At 36.6% G+C, this 17,911-nt stretch overlaps 1 protein-coding gene across 1 annotated transcript in view; it reads left to right on the forward strand.

Moving 5' to 3' along the window:
• CCDC60 (coiled-coil domain containing 60) overlaps positions 1-17,911 on the forward strand; it is a 64,543-nt gene that overhangs the window by 22,507 nt on the left and 24,125 nt on the right. The window contains exons 2-3 of the mRNA XM_049805537.1: positions 4,244-4,325; positions 6,956-7,064. Coding sequence (XP_049661494.1) covers positions 4,244-4,325; positions 6,956-7,064 — 191 coding nt within the window. The remainder of the gene's footprint in view (positions 1-4,243; positions 4,326-6,955; positions 7,065-17,911) is intronic.

The following is a 17,911-nucleotide window of genomic DNA, read 5'->3' on the forward strand; positions in this document are numbered from 1 at the left end:
TCATCTCTATATGTAGTGCTTCCCAAAAGCTTTCTAAACATTTTTGTAAAATTAAAAAATATATTTCACCAGGTCAGTCTTGCATTTGGATGACTAAATTTTGCCTTGTGATGAGGCTGTGCTGATTTATTTTCATCAAAACACATTCACAGTTTGCAAATGTAATCATAATGCTCCTATTCAAGTGACATATTAGAAGAAAGAAGAGTGCAATAGGTGTGTCAATCTGCTATTTTTGACAACAATGTATAAACTTAATGAGTTACCCAGAATGAAAAAACTTCAGGAATTGCAAAGGAAACAAGGTTCTTCCACCAGCTTAAACAAACAACAAAAAAAAAAATTGAAAATGTACAACCTAAAAGCATGCTTATTGTTCCTCAATTCTCCATCTGTAGCTGGCAGATAGACCACCAACTCAGGCTATTTCCACAAAAAGATTTGGATAAGAAAGCTGGAAATTCTCAAGACTTACAGAATGACATCTGCAAAGATGACAGGTGTTTGAAATGGAGGGAATGTTTAATAAAAGGAAGGATTTGTGAGAGTTGAACAATTTTTAATCTCCAGAATTATTTAGAAGAGTAAGTGGAAGTATTTGGGAATTGTTAGGTTAAAATCTAGAGTCTGCAGGAGGTGGTTTTCTACTGAAACAAGCTATTCAGAAGAATTTGTTAATCCAAAAATACTTTAAGAGCCTTCAATTTTCTTTCTAAAGATGAAGGGGACACACAAAGAGCTGTCTAAGGCAGTAAGCAGGAATGCCAGGGCTTCCTGTGTGCCATTAGCCACCTGTGGTAGTAGCACTGAAAGGGATTGCCTCCAGGTCCACTGTAGACAATCAGGTGGCATCGAGCTCCACCTACCGCAGTATGGCTGTAGTTCGTTTTACCTAGAGCTGCTGGATGTGGTCTCAAGAAAAATAACCGTAATGATTTTCATGGAAAACTTTTCGGTCATTTCCTCATGTAATCTCACTTTAAGATGATGTTTCATATATTACTTCATAATTTTGTTGTGGTTTTTTTTTTTTTAAATTATTGTTTCTTACATATGGAGTTGTATGAGATTTTGTTACTTCACTATAATGAAAGCAGGAAATGATCACTGAAGCAGGCCTTTTGATGGCTTAAAAGCAAATTAGATGAACTATGATGAAAATCATCATAAGTTGGAAACATTAAAAAAAAACACAACAAACAACACCCAAACTCAGATTGTCATTATGATATATTGTTGAGTTTAACAAATTAGACACACCAGTATTGTCGTCTTTCATTTTTTTATATCTGCACTGCAAATTGACTTCTACTTCTCTATAATTATGTACTGTTACTGTTTTAAGCGCAGATTGCACCTTTTCAATACTTGACATTGTAATGAAAGATAATGTTGTAGGAAAGGAAGCTATTCCCTTCTGTTTCTATGATAAGGCTGATTGAATCACATTATCAGTGCCTGAGTGGAGGGGGTGGTGTTTGTGATACCTCCCCCCCCCAGCAACTGTGCAAAGGTTAGGTAGGTTCACAGCTCTTTTTCCTTTCCTCATGAACAGGCAGAGCTGGCTGGCCAGAGGTAGGGTGAAGGGAAATGTTGCATCTGAGAAAACTTTTCTTCAGTGCTCTGTGGCATTAGACACTTGAATATAGCTAAATGGCTCCAGACCCTATACTGGTGGTCAGTGTACTGGCACTTTCAAGCCATTGAAACCTTAGGTCTACATTCCACCACTCTTTCTTCCCTTGAATAGTAAGTTATACTGAGAGACTCTAATTAGTTTTAATCATGTCACTCGGGTATTGCCAGCTGTAAAAGCAGTGGCACTTGGCTGTTGTCAACGTTTTGCTGTTTCTGGGAAAAAAAACAGTGTTAGGAGCAAAGCAGACTGGAAATTCTGCAGTTCCTGGAGTGTAAAATGCTTCTGCTCCAAGTCCAAATCAAATTTCTTCTAGCTTTCTCTTTAAATAAAGATTATGTGTGCAATTAAAAAAAAAGTTCCACCAGCATCAGTCTGCTGCATGCTATTCCCAGAGCAGAGATGATGAGAAAACTGACACAAGTTTAGTTTGGGGTTTTGTTGCTTCTTGTGTTATGGGTTGATGGTGTGGTAGTTAGCATTACAGATTACAAATAGACATGCAATGCAGGGAAGATAGCCATATGGAAATAGTAACAGAAAAGGAGAAAGAGGATTCAAGGATATCCAAATGCTTAGAATTTCTTGGATTTTTCATTGTACTCTCAAAAAAACACGTGCCCTGATACAAGTTAAATATTGCCCCAAATATGAAAACTTTTCCAAATGTAAAACCAAACTGCTTCTGAGCCAGCTTCTCTGAAGGTGTTTCACCTACAAAGTCTTCTGTTCTGTCCATCTGGCACCTTTCTACCTTTAAGAATACCCTGAAATTTAGAAGGGTAAATCAGAGGAAATAAATAATTATTTGTCTTTTAGCATTATTTATGTTCTGGATAGATCATTTTTGTTCATGAATATATAGGAATGAAGTTACAAATATTTCAGACTTCTTATGCTGGAAATGATTATTTATTTTTTTTTTAAAAGGGTTTTGTTTGGCAACTCATTTCTAAAATCCAGTCTACTTCTGAAAGCCTGTTTTCACAGACAAAAGATATTTAGTATTCAGAATCTGCTGCTTATTACAAATAGTTAAAATAAATACACTTTGATCTCTGGGAAAAAATAAACCAAATATTGATAATTAGATTTATGTAATGACAAATACTTAATTTTTATTTTCCCTGAAGTTCAGTGTAACAGATTTTCCATACCGAATGCATACTCATCCCCAGTAATCTCTGATTAGCATTCCCTACAGGTGAAGTATGGGTGCTGACTCAGGCTATAAAATGATTCCTCTCTTGTTCATCACATGAATTTTTCACAATCACTGAGGCGGACTCTGAGGTTCGTTGGTAGCCCTCTATAAGACTTGTGCTCCTGAGCAGTGTCAATTTGCCATCTGTCTCTGCTGCTGACTAATCTTGGTCAAGTGTGCCCCAATTGCATGAAATAGTGGAGCCTTCAGACTTGTCTTTGACATTTCATTAGTTCATCCTTACACTCTGGCTGCAGAAAATCTTTCCATTACAGCTTCTTTGCTCTTAGTACCATATTAGGTTTTGGTTTGCTCCCCACACACCCACCCGCCACACCCCCAAGTTTTCTACTTGTTTGTGGGCTGCCTAAGTCATTATATTAGAACATTGGTATCTTCAGTTCTCCAGTGAGTGAAAATACCCTTCCTTACGCTTTGAACCTTTGTTCTGCTGAAATGTTACATAGGAACATAAATTCAGGAAGAATTTTGTGCCTTCTCAAGTCAAGATTCCAACAAGCAAAATGCTCTGCTCTTAATTATTATTTTTTTTAATACTTGAATATTTCCAGGCTTTGCTCTGCTGTGCAAAAGCTATACAGCGTAGCAAGTATTTCAGCTGCACCTTTGAGTCTGCTGTGCAGCCTTTTTTGTACATTGGCTCTACCCTGACTATATGGATGCAACTTGTTAGGGCCTCCAGCTTTGCTTTGCTTGGAATCAGTAAATTAGCTCTTTGATCTAAAACTAGTGCAGAAAGGAATTAGTGTTTTCATATCCTTTTAGCCTGAGCACCATACACTGCTGAGTGATCTGAAGTCTTTTATTAATCTACCTATACAATTTTTTTTAATAGGAGGGAATATGTCTTCCTTCCACTTGACTAAACTGATGGTTGAAGGAGTTCTAAAAGTGTGCTTGTGCTTGGCTTCAGGGCTTTTTATGAGTCTGTGCCTTCCTTGTGGGTGAAAGCACAGACCCAAGAATAGTGGTCTATCACAGTGTGTATCTTCAGGGAAGAGCAATTACAGGTAAGTAATTTTCTATTCCTGGTTTTGGAAATTGGATTTTCTTTTTATGTTAGGCACAGTAGTCTATATAACAGTCTTCCAAGAGAAAAGTTACATTTTTGGAGCATTTAAGCATAGTAATTTAGAAAGTATGTATTCATTTTGCACAGTAGCTTGTCAGCCAGTACTTCATATGAGAATCTATTTGTGCACCAAAGTTATTTACTGATATTTTAAGTTATTCTACAATTGACTAGCCATTATTTTTGCTTTAGTTTGCATCTCTGTAGAAAAATTTATTTGCACCACTTAGTTATGAAAACTATGACCTGCTACAGTATGGGTAACTGGCAGTATTTCAAATATGGTTACATGTTTTTGTTCATTTCTTAGGAACCAGTGAAAAAAGATGTGCAGGAAGAACCGCCCAAAGAAGTGGCTGAGGTTACTACTAACAAGTGCTCTTTCAATCCAGAGGTGAGACTACTGGTGAAGCTTTGATTCAAGATGGAGTTGAAGAAGGCAACAGACAAATACCATGTTTTAATTATTCATATAGATGTCTGTTTGCTGAATTCAAGGTTTAAAGGAGTACTGTACCTAAGGAGCCACCATTCTGCTGACTGATGAACATTTCATAGGTTTTATCTAATAAAACTCTTCCTGAAGCTATCAGAAAAAAATCACTGATGATGAAGTGAGATGTAGGGTTCTATTGTAATTTGGTAAAAATAGTGTTCTAAAAATTCAGTTTAGCTGTGTTAGTTATTCTATGTGTCAATTCTAGAAGACTGACCTTTAAACTACATTACAATTTAGCACAAAAATGGCTAATACATCCAAAATGATTTTTTATTTCAAAAATTTGTATTTTTACTAAAGTATATAGGTCAATATTGCACATGCTTAGATCTCAAAAACCTGAAGCTGAAAGAGCTGTTCCTTTGTGTGTTATGTAGAGCTGCACAAATTAACAATTGTTGAAGATCTAGCCTATACCTGGTTTTTCGGCCTTTGCCTGGTGTGGCTTTAACCTACAATTTTAAATACTGAAAGGCTTGGAGATAATTTTACTTAAATGACAGTTGTTGGTCAGCACAGAACAGTTACTGTGGTGAGTCTGTTCTAATTCATCCAAGACTACCCAAGTGTATGCTCTATTTTGATGTGTACTTAGCCACAAATTATACTAACTCTGCATTGTTGCATGACGGGCCTATCTATCCCAAAGCAATTCAGGCCTTGTAAATATGAATAAAATGTTGGAATTAAACCACATTTTAATTTCTCACATTTAACAATGTACCTGAATTTTATGAATCCAGCAAAAAGATTTACTTTTTCGTTATGTTGTCTTTGTTAGCTTATTTAAAATCGGATCTATCTCCTTTCTCTTTAGAACAAAACTGAATGCCAGGCAGCTGATTAGATTGTAACCTTTTTTTAAAAGAGAAAAATAAAATGTAAACAAAAGAGAAAGGATGCTACATTTGCAATTATATGAAAACTGACAACTAACACTAATGATTTTTTTAATTCTTTTTTTAGTTTTTCTTTAAGAAAGCAAGCACAAGTGTTAGCCTGACTTTAGCATCCAGTAACATCTCACCTATCATAACACAATATTCGATTTCCATTTTTATCTAACTCAAATCAGTCAGATTTGTTGGAAGCTAACAAAGTTGTAAAGTAAGATGTGCCGTGGAAGTCCTGTTGAAAGGTGCAGCCTTGCCAGTTGTTTTACTGGCAGAAGCACTCTGGCTTGAATACCAGAAACATTCCACCAACCACCTTCATTTATTGTTTTTTCTCTTTTCAGTTCTCCTTTACAATTACTATTTTTATCTACACATCTCATTAAAAAGGCTTTTCTTTTGTTTGCACTTTCCAGAATGTTCTCTTAAAGCTAAAATTGTACTAAGAAAGAGTGAAGTGTGCAGCTCAATCCTATCATAGAAGCTGTTGTCCATACAGAGTACCAATTGTTTCAGCAACCAAGAACGGTACACTCAGATATGCGTAACGATTTGAAGTAAAGAGTTGCAGCCTCTCTTGCGTAGGCAAGCATTTTCTCTACAGATCCTATTGTATACTTGCCCAGGTGCATAATAAAGGATCTTCTTTATTTCCTTTACCAGGAATTTATTTTTCTGGACACCTTAGGATACTTATGAAATGCACAGAACTGCCTCAAGGAATACCTTGGGCTGCACCTCAGTCTCTGCACACCAGCTCTATGCCTCCCAAGGGATAGCAATCTAGCCATGCACCTTTTGCCCATTGAGCACTGCCTCAGCTGCCTATTTTATTACCTAACACATGCAAAAACACTGCATATGCACAGCATGCAATCATAATTCTATGAAATTGATGCAGCTGTTCTCTGGAAACCCCAAGGGTACTACTGCTAAGCCAGGGCTAGTTCAACAACAAATATAAGCTTTCATCTCCCATGTATTTCAGTTCCATAGCTACTCAGAACAAAAAATATTGCTGGCATTTTGAACAATATACTAAGTAGGTGATTTTAATTCCCCTACGTAAAATTGCTGACCTGGTTTGTACACTCTTAAAAAATGAGAGAAAGAAAATAATAAAACCATTATGTTCTGTGCTCTGAAACCAGCTATGTCTGTGGAGCTTTTCTTATTGTTTTGTTTTTTACAGATGTTATTCTCCTTGTTTTGATCCCGATTTGAAAATTTTTCTGGGTTGGGACTTTTAAAAGATTTTTCTCCTATGCATGCTTTTTGTAGTTTGTTAATGCGTAAGCACCCACAGCAGTCATTCCTTAAGTCTAGGCCACTGAGCAATCTCTTCTTCCTGTCTCATAGTTTAATGAAGCTCATGCGTGCTTAACTGCCTGTAAAGATCTCTGTCAAACGTAAAGTCAGCCCACAAATTAAAAGCTGTTGGAACACAGGTACACATGGGCATGCATAGCAGTATCATGTAAGACTTGTTTACATGCTTGTGAAATGACACAATGCTGTCCCAGAAGATGACCATCTCAGAAAATATTTGGTGATTAAAACTGAACCCTGAGACTGCACATACCTTCTCTATGCTAAGCTCTTCTTAATTAATACTGTCATATTTATTTTCAATTTGATCACTTTCAGTCTGATCCACCAGAACCAGTGAAGAGGGTCTCCCCATTTAGAGAAACAGGGAAGGAGCTGAAGACTCTTAGTAAAGCTCTAGCTCACTCAAGGTAAGGGAATCCAGAGCGCACAGAATTGGGCCAGTCAATGCTAAAGTAGTCTTTGGTTCTGTAGTGGCAGCAGTTCAATCATAGGTGAAATAATCAAATGTACTAACAGCTTAGAAAAGATAGTTTACGGTTCTTCCTTTATAGGCTTTATGCAGACTCAAAATGTTGTCAATGCTGTATGATTGATAGCTCTGTCTGTATCAATACTATATCGTTTTAATGTTCTTTATAAAGGTGCTTGTTACTTCTTTGCAGTCTTTTGCATGACACAGTGTTGTGCCAAGATTTGGTAATAAAGTAGTAAAAAATGAGCAATGTTAGGACATATAATGTGATATTACATGATAGAAAATCATAGTGGAAATATCTACCACTATTATAGAAACACCTGCGTGGACTCATTTGAAATTTACCAACTTGAGTCTCAGGAAGATGCTGACATGGAAGGAATGATTTTTGTGCCCCTTACCTGATGGATAGTGAGCTGTTATAATAAGATATGGATTTGGGATCCTATATACCTTTTAGCCAGCAGAGTTTGGACAGCAACCGTTGTTTTATGGGACTGACCACAGAAAGTAGATGGGTGCTCATGCTTTTCCTAGGAAGTATCTTCTGTTGCCACTAGACACAATAAATTTCTGTCCCAGCAGGGCATTTCTTATGGTCTCACTTTAAAAAACCAAAACAAAAACCGGGGGGGCCTATTGGTAATAGGCTTTAGCAAAGAGTACTCTCCCATTTAGGCACTCATACTCTTAAATGTACTTAGGCTGTGTTGTCACCCGTGTTTCACCATAGTCACTGCAGGTGGTGCTTAAGTTGACAAGATTGAGGCTTGAATATGCTTTTCTGTTGCAATCACACATTCTGCTTGCACTCCAAACTTGCCTACAGAGACCATTCACTCTATTTTCTCAGTATTAGCTTAAACAGTTGCTAAACTGCATAATAAGCCTTGCAGTAGGTGGCTCTAGGGTTTTCTAAATTTTCCTGGAATCTTCTAGCTTTCCTGATGTGAGTGTTAAGCTAAGAAATGAGATTCATTTGCAACTGAAACAGCAAGCAGTAGTACGAAAAGATGATTTACTTCTGGCAAGGTTTAGCAACAGCCTGCTGCAAATAAAACTGACAAATTACCACTGCCAGCCCCAGCAGGGTACAGATTACACAAGTGTTTACAAGGTTCCTAGACTTTAAGTCTTTGAAGAGTGTTCACTCAATAAAAGTAGTTGAATTAAAGCAAGCAGCAATAAGACAGACATCTATACAAAAAATTATTAATTAGGTTAAATCTAAGCAAATAGGGCAGTCGAGAATACATGATATTGTAGTAGCATAATATATTGAAGACAAATTAGGCTCTTGCATTGTCTGGCTGAGATTGTAACTGCATAAAACTCAAGGAAGTTAGAGAAAAGTAGCTTCTTTGCATGTGGTACTGTAGAGGAATCAGAACTTTACATTTTACAATAATGTGTTTTTAAATATTCTCAAATTTTTACATCGGAGCAATTTCTCAATTTTATACTAGTTACTTATGATAACATTAAATTTCACATTCTTCCCTTTTATCTTTCTCTTCCCCCAATTATTTTTATTATTCACTTTGTTAATTCACTTTTAGTGAATTTTTCACTTGATAAACTTGGCCAAAAACAGTAATAAACCATAAACAAAATAATAAATGCTGTGTACTTTGAAGGTTGGATAAGCCATTTTAGTAAAGCATGACTTGTTTTTGCCATAAATCCACTGTTAGTTATGTTTGACTGCCTGCATTCGTTGTTTATTGCTAAATTTCAGTGGGATTGTCTCCTCGAGGTCAAGTTAAAGTTCTTTTGATGATAACCTGCCAAAGATCAGTTTACTTCTTTATATATGAGTTGCAGGTGCTTGGACCTTGCTTTTGGTTGCTTTACATTCTTTATTCTCAAATGAGTAGGATTAAAAAATACTTGCAAGTGTTCTACAGGATGAAAATTACTATCATCATGGGTATTAAAAGGCTTGATTTTTTTAAATCGTAGCAAATTGATTTGTAGACATTTGGATGAAGCAAGCTGGACCACTCATTTCATTATAATTTACAGTTTGAATAATTGAAGTGTCAAGGTATTGATCCTAACTCTTGGCTGAGCAGCTAACTTTTTATGTACCTTTGTGCAAATCACTTGACCCCTCTGCAGCTCTGTCAAGTAAATTGTAAATTGGGCTTGGAAACTAGACAATGTATCTGAACTAAACTCACTGCATAAATATATAGCTTTTAAATTGATATGGATGGTGGAGTGTGAATGAGGATTGCTTTTGTTACTGAAAGCAAAATATTTTTTTTATATACATATAGGGGATATTTTTTCTTGCTATTTTCATGTAAATTTTTTAAATTTTTAATCTTATTACCACTATCTTACGCTTTTAGGAAAGTTTGATAAATCTTACAATGCATAGCACTCAAATACATGCCAACATTGTCAACTTCATCTCTGCAGCACTGCTAGGTGTTAGATGGATAACTATTATTACTCCCATAGGTAAACTATGAAAGTCACATTGGGGATGTAAGGTTAATTATCACTGGAACATCTGCAATTGGAATTTGGGTGTCTCAGGTAACTGGACGCCTTACTTATTCTTCTAGACTTCAGTGATGCCTCTGTTTCTCTGATTTTTATTTTTATTTTCAGAACTGGCCTACTAAATTAGAAGCTTCAGGGAAAGACTTCTTAAGACTTCCAGCCCATTACTTTCGGTGAATGCAGTTGTTTCCTATAACAGATGAAGTGTTTAGTCTAGCCTACTTTTAACTGAAAACATTTCTGTTTCCTGCACCACGTTATGATAAACACAGATTTGTCTTCCACTGAATTTTTAATGGTAATGCAATCTGGAAAATTATGTTAAATGTAGATTTTTAATGATGTGAACAGATTTGATCCTGATATCTTTTGATGTCACATCTTCTCTCTGAGTTATTAAAACCCCCAGATTTCAGTCTTTCAACCCTTCTCACATCCAGAAGCTAATACATCTAAAGGGACAAATGAGATTATATTCCTTTATGTACATTATCAGCAGAATTGTCTGTTGTGTCCTGATCAGTTGTACTTGCACCACACCTGCAGAGGATAGTGATGTTGTGCAATTGTTCTTAAATACCTAATTTGGCTTACAGAATCCTTTTTACTGCTGATGCAGAAGATGGAAAGAACCAAACTCCATTTTAATATCCCAAGCAGAGTTTGAAGTGCTGCTAAGTAAGAAAATACCTACCTGTTAAAGCATCTCCAACTCTGCCATCTTCTTCTGGTCCCCTAAATTTAATTCACAGTTGCATTCAAAACTAGCTTCGTGTGATTTCAAATGCCTGGGTGGAAATATTCCTGACCACAAGTTTTCCATGACAATTGAAACAGATGGAAGATGAAGAAAGGGAAGACCTAATCTTGTGCTACTGCACTAATAAATGTATATTTACTTTTTACATTTACTGAACAGTAAATGATATATTTACACACATTTGGGTTTTGAAGATCAGAAGCATGGTCAGGGTGTAGTCAAAGCTGCTTAGTACACTCAGGAGAAATGTGCCTTTTTGCTCTTGTGTAGGCAATGGTCACTTTAATACTAGTTTCTGGAAAGCACTGTTGTCTGAATAAATGCTCAAATGAAGTTTGCCTGTCATATTGTGTAATACCACACATTCTTTATATTGTAATCCCAATAGTGATCCTGTAACACACCTGATATTTGTTTTATTTACTGTGGCAATTAAATCATGAATCCCACATATATTATTTATGAAGTGAAGTATGGTATGAGCTGTAATGGCCATGGAGAAATTTGATTGAGAAGTCAGGGAAACAGATTTTTTTTTTTTTGAAATATGAACTCGCTTTCTGAAATGCACAGTAGCCAAATGACCTAGTATGCAGAAAATATCCAACAGAGTTAAAATGTGGAAATCAAAGGTACGCATTAACTGTTTTTTAAATTTTTGTGTTCTGTAAGCCTGGAAGTTCTTTGAGTGTCATTGTATGACTTTTTAACAGTGAAAATGTTAGCCATTCGTCTTGAGTGTTTGCACAACGTTACTTTGACTAAATCTGCATGTAGAAAAAAGAACAGCAAGAAGAGCAAAGAAATCAAACCCACAGACTTTTTAACCAAATATTGAGATGTGAAGTTGGGGGAAAAGATAATTTCAAGTGTGAATGACTGCACTGCTGATTTGGACCCAAAGGACTTGTCAGCAATACTTCTTAGTAACAATTTCGGACAATAGAAAAGGAGCTATTTTAGAAAAAAGAAGCAGACTGGAAAATGCAAGAAAGAAAGAAAGAAGAAAACTGGAGTTTTCTTTTCCAAGGCAGCAACTTTTAATTTCAATTAAAGCAGTCAGGCTAGCAGAGCAGCATGCTAATACATACTACAGGGAGTCAGTGAATACAAATGACCTTTGTGGATTTGTTTTTTTGCTGCTTTTCCTCCTCTTGATTGAAAAGGAACACCCAGCAGTTGTCTTAATTGGACGATAATTGATACATATTCACAGGAAGTAGTGCCTGTGATCTTGCAGCTTGTTTCTATGAAAGAGTATAATGGAACAAACTGTGAGGAAGTTTTTTAATGATGACAGTGACATAGCACAGCTGTATGAATTATTTTAAAATTATCTCAAAAATGTTTTAAGAGTCATTACTGGAACAGACTTAGCTGCATTCATAAAGCTTTAATATTCTACCTTACACATTAAAAGCGTAATTAAACTGAAGATAAGCCTTATAATTATGACCTCATACCTCCTCTCAGTAATACTCTCTTATACTTTCTTGAGTCCTCATGATGATAGAGGATGATGACAGATGCAGAGGTTGCTCAAACTACTCATCTTTCAAAACTGTCAGTCACTGGTGCCAAGTAGAAAGTTGTACCAGCTCTTCCCTGCTGATGAGTTGTACCCAATTGCTTTAGGAAGACACCTGCCAGTGTTCAGATGCCATTTTACCTAAACACAGGATTAAAATTTAGGAAGGAATTTGCTTATCTTTGTGCAGCATAAAATGAAAAACCATCTGTAGATAATGATCAGTCCTGTTCCTTTGTAGATCAATAAATGTTACTTCCAGTGGAGATTGCCCATGTAGACACAAAGTAGCTCTGACTTACTTGACTAAGTACTCCCAATGTCAGATTCAGTGGGTGGAATACAGTATGGCAGAAATGACACTTTGTCCTTGAGCATTCAAATATCTTTAGCTTTGAGCTAAGAATTATGTTTTCATTTCTGTTGCTATTCTTTCTAAAACTAAGCAAACCTGAGAAGTGCAGCCCCTTTGAAATGACATTCAGCTCTGAGAGAGATCCTTTCTTTATTGTTTTGTTCCAATGACATCTGTAAATGGGATCTGGAAATAATGTTAAGTAATCCATGCTTGCATGAGGACATATTGTATGAGAACCAAGAAAGTAGATGTCTTTATAACTAAAAAATTGTAGAAAGATGTAGGAACAGTTACACAGCAAAAGAGATTACCAAAGCAAGGGAAGCTTGTAGTTATTAATCCATAATAAAAGCAGGTTGCCATAAATCACTTCTGTAGACTAACTCAGCCCACAAAGACCACGCAAGTGAGCTGGAAATGCTCTTGTTAAACGTTACCACAAAAAACAGTGCTTTAAAATAAGCATATTGTTTCAAATGAGAGTAGCTGAAAAGACTTTCTTTGTATGAAAAAGGAGGTAGGAAAGGTGATAGAAACTGGAAACTGTGCAGTGACAGTCATCTAAGCATAGGGGCACATGTAAAAATGACCACTTGTGGTCATCCTCAGCTGATGGTGTCTAGGAGTCCACAGCTCTGAGCTGCAAGCTCAAAGGGAAAGTGTTCATGCCATTCCATGAGCCAGTCCAAGCCTTTACTTGCAAAAAGGGCACATTAAACCTCTGCATTGCATTTCCCATAGTTCGAAGAAAATGGCTCCCATGCATCTGTTTCACTGTGCTGTGCTAGTTAAATAAAACTAAATGTCAAACTGCTGGCAGTTTAACAGTATTCAACTGGATGCTTTTTATGTTTTAAATTAGAAACTGGATGGCTCTTTAAAATGGTTAAAGTTTCCTGAAGGCAGATCTCTAAAAGTCACTCTGCATGCAGAAAGCCCAGCCTCTACTAATGCATTCTTTATGCCTGCAACAACAGTTAGACTGACTGTTACCCCAAGAGCCATTTCTCTTCTTTTCCTGCTAGTGGCTGTGTAGCTGACTTTAATGCAAAACCATTTAAATTTTGTGATTGAAATGGCAGCTACTACCAGATTTTAAATGGCAAGAAATGTGTTATTTTTGGAGTTTTGGTTATGACCTTGTCTGTCCTTACCTGCAAATCTGTACTGATCCTATTCTAATATATGCAGACAAAAAAGATGCGAGTGTTTGGAGGTTTTGATAAGTTGTCATTTCTCAATGCATACTGTTTACTGGAAGATACAGTGGAGTCTGTAAAAGCAGGGAGGAGAGGCAATGTAGAATTAAGAAGCAAAGAAGAGGCTGAGGCAGTACTAACTGAGAAGGTGAAATGTTTATCTGCCAATATTAGTTTCCAATGTATTTAATACTTCATAATGTCAGTTGCTTGGAAACTAGTGTTTTGTGCCCTTTTGCTGCTTGGCAGAAATCACTCTTAATTGGCATGTTTCTAGCACTGTCACTGCTGGCAGTTTGCAGCATTATTTTTTTTCCACAAGCAAAAATTTTCTTTTACCTGAATGATGGCTCACATTAATTAGACAGCAGTCATGAGCAAAGACAACCATTTAAGTGTATGGATGTATGAATCATTATCTTTATCATCAATCACTGGAAAGGCTGCTATTCCCATCAACATTTCTGCCTTTCCAGGCTGTTCATTTGAGTCTCAATCTCCTTTCCTTTTGTGCAAAAAATATGTTTGTGTTTGTTTGAAATTTTGTAAGTGGAAATAGTTCATTGCCTATTAGATTTTGCTAGTCTAATGCCACATACAAAATTACACATTGTCACTGAATGTTTGAACAAAGCTAACACTTAAAATGGGTTTTCCATTATTTAGTAGTAAAATGTCATTGCTCTGTAAATACCTTTATGTGGTAAAGCAAGACACTAGATCATGGGGAGTGGTTTCTACTTTCACATGAAAATCTTGAACCAGCAGTATTTCCTGGTAGAGGATCAGGGACCTCAGTGAAGTTCCACTTAACAAGCAGTGAGTTTTTATTGGTAATATGAACATAAAGTTATTATTGTACATTCTTACAGCAAGAAAATGGAAAGCCCAGAAATCTCCAGATTATTTTTTCTTTTGAAGTTTTAGTAATAGTTTCCCCACAGCTTTGTGGAAAAGAATTTAAAGCAAAGCCTTGAAATCTCACAGATTTATTTTTCTGCCCTTTATCAGCACAAAGCTGTCTTCTCTGTGCTGCTTTGGAAGTAATTCCCCCACTCTCCTTTGTTTATGTACTTCTCCAGAGACACCAAGAGCTGGAAACCTAAATGTGCCTACCCCCAGAGAAAACTTTTATATGAAGATCAACAGGAATGGGGGTTGCAGCATGGCAGAAGTGGAGGGGGGTGTATGTGTGCATGTTCTTGTGTTCTGGGACTTCTTAAAAGAGAAATTGCTGCACTCCATTCTTTCTAGGTTGAGAAGAACACATTTCCAACTAAAAATAAGCCAGTTTTTTTTGCTATGTTGGTTTTGGTACCTCCAGGTAGCCAAATATGTTTGTGCTTCTCAATGTTAGACAACCTCTCCTCATTTTCAAAGTAGACGTTCTGCCTTATTTCACAATGGAAGCAGCATCTTCTACATTTTAATGTCTTTGTAGTTAATTCAAAACCAGTCTGAAACATCTTTAAATATGTAGTGATGCATTAACACATTCACCTGGTGACATTTTTTTATAGTAGTGTGGGGTGTTGTTTTGACTATTGAAGATCCTTATTTCTTGTTGCACAACCTTCTGTGAACTACAGATGACTTATTTGATGGTCAGATTTTCATGTGATAATATGCATCTTTCCCATTATGCAGATCCTGGAGGTTTTTTCTAAACAGACACTTGAGTACAGAATATTGTACTCATCTGCAGGAGAATAAAATGGGAATCTATATCTGAAATAATGTGGGTATTCCAGATCGTTTGTATGTCTTCAGCTACTCAAGACAGATGTTGATATGGTACTACTTCAGTTCCTTGCCAAAATGGTTAATGGTTCAGTATGGTAAATGATCGCATATGTCTGAGTTTCTATGGGTTAGTAACTACATTTGGTAGATTTTAATGTCATATCATCTGAATTTGGGAAGGGTAGATGTATGAATATTTACCCATTTGGTTCTTGCTGTGTAATTACTTGGCCATTAAATAGGAGTAGTAACCAGTGTGTTGCTGATTCTCCGTTGCCTCATGTATATGTTTGCATCTCTAACATGGCTGTAAACACTACCAAACCAGAATTTGTAATTAATTTACATTAGTATCTACATATTAATTGTGAATAGTTGCAAGCTTTTTCTTGTCCACGTGCTAAGCTTTCAAGATATGACCTGAATGCAGAGCTTAATAGTAGGACTTTCTAGCTCAGGCTCACCACCATGTAAACTTAACTCCATGGCTTTCAGTAATTTCAGAAGGTGGGTAGTGTATGCACCCTGTAATAACTCACTGAGTGTACTTTAAGTGAACGATGCACTAATTCTCATTTACAATGAGACTGCCTTACATCACTCAGGAAAGGTGCGAAGCAGTCTTAATGTAAATGAATTTGGGACATTCTGGCATAGATTACAACGCTGAATGTAAGGCACTAAAGAACTGAGTGAAATGGTCAGCAGCTCCAGTATTTAAGAGAGTGGAACAGATTCTCCACTGGTATAAATCAGTATCACTGTTGACAGTTTACAAGAAATGCAGAGTTTGCTCTCCTACTGTTCTGTGTGTGCTTTGTAAATCAGAAAAGCACTGTGTGCGTATGGATTTTCTTTTATCTTGGCACTTCCTGCTGTTTTAAAATTATTAGCTATTTAGGTGTTACACCACCTTGTCAGAAAGTTAAGGGACATACAAGAAATACTACTGCTATTAGAATGCAGCAACAGCTCACATGGAGTCTGACATGTTAATGCACATACACACAACATAGTATTTGGGGGGACTGGAATGATAAAAAATAAGTGTCCTAACTGAAACAGCAGTGAGGACAGTAACATTTAATCAGTTGAAATCTATGAGGATGCAGGTGTTAATGTTTGTACTCCTGCAGAGATTACTGTAGGATCCCTAATAACTTCAGGTTGTCAGAACTTCCATTTTATTATATGTTCAAAACCACAGACCTTCTAGTACCACAGTGCCCCCTAAAACTAGGTAAGAGCATAGATTTCAAGTTTAATCCAAATGAAGCAAGCTTGCTGCTCTCACCACTTCCTTCAGTGGATATTTCTTTGAATTCTTCAGGATCCAAATACTTGTTAGCCTCATTTGAGATTTGTGATGGGGTCACAGCTCATGATGGCATAGCTGCAAATAATGCTAAGTGCTCATTTAGAAGAATTATACTGGGTTTTAATCTATGGTTTTAGTCTGTAATGTTCAGAATACAGTTTAGCTGTATTTACTGTAGTTTCAAAGTTATTGCCTCCTGTGCTTCCTGTTTTATACAGAAATGGATTGTTGTTTGTGTTACTTTTTCTGCTATTGAAAATATTTACTCAGAATGCTTTTAAGTGGCAGTGTGCATAAAATTGCCCTTGCTTTTCACCTGGGAAGCCTTAGCTCATATTCAATTTGTCACTAGCGCAACAAGTTAGGCAGTACCCAGCTGATACTCACCTTGCAACACCCTCAGCAGGGTCTGGCCTTGTGCCCAAAGAGGAACTTTCACTGGCCTAGTAGGGAGTTGTTGCAGATGCAAATTGAAATGCTTTTATGAAAATATAGGAAATTGTGTTTAGAAAGCCTGTGCTCTCAGTGGTTTTCAGAGCAATGCCACGTTGGTTTCATTTATATTTACAATTGGCTATAGGCCTCTGGAAAAAGGCTAAATTCTTTCTGTATAGCATCTGGAGCAGGAGATGTTCAGTCATTAACTTTGGTATAAAGGCTGTATTCATTAAGAAAATTGAATAAGCCATTTTATGAAACAGTAGCTAACAATTTCCGTGATCAGAGAAATATGTATGTAAATTGTTTGATAGATACATAGTCATTTTACAGCTCACAATTTTTGTTCACCATGATCATAACATAATATTCAGCTTTAGAGCGACAGAGAATCAAGCTGGTATAAATAGACTGCAACTTCTTTGCATCTCAGGGAATGGGACAGAGGGAGATAAGCAGGAAGAGTTAATGAGACTGAAGGACCCCTGTAACACCACCCACTGCATCCAATACAGTTGCTTAGTACAGGGACAGCCACATGGGTGTGCAGCCTTCTGCCTATCTTTCTAGCAATTCTGTTCAGGCTGGAGTTATACCAGCTTACTTGAGCAAGGATTTGGCATCACATGTTCGGGAGTGCATGTCATTCCTTTAAACCATCTCCCACTGAATTTGTTTACCTACAAAGTAGATGTGAGGTTGTTAACTGTAAAATTTGATCTTCTGAGACAAATACACCCTTTAGTATGATTCCTCTGAATTTAGTGATGATGACCCAATGTACTTAAATAAGGTATATTTAAACAGAAGATAAAAACAACTGGTAAATATCTAGCTTGTCTTTACCCTGATGCAAAGGTTTCTGGCATTGTTATTATAGCTTCTTAATGTTTTTCTAGCACCTAAATTATAATTAAGACA

The sequence above is a fragment of the Accipiter gentilis genome, chromosome 7 (genome assembly GCF_929443795.1).
Source record: "Accipiter gentilis chromosome 7, bAccGen1.1, whole genome shotgun sequence".
Taxonomy (NCBI): domain Eukaryota; kingdom Metazoa; phylum Chordata; class Aves; order Accipitriformes; family Accipitridae; genus Astur; species Astur gentilis.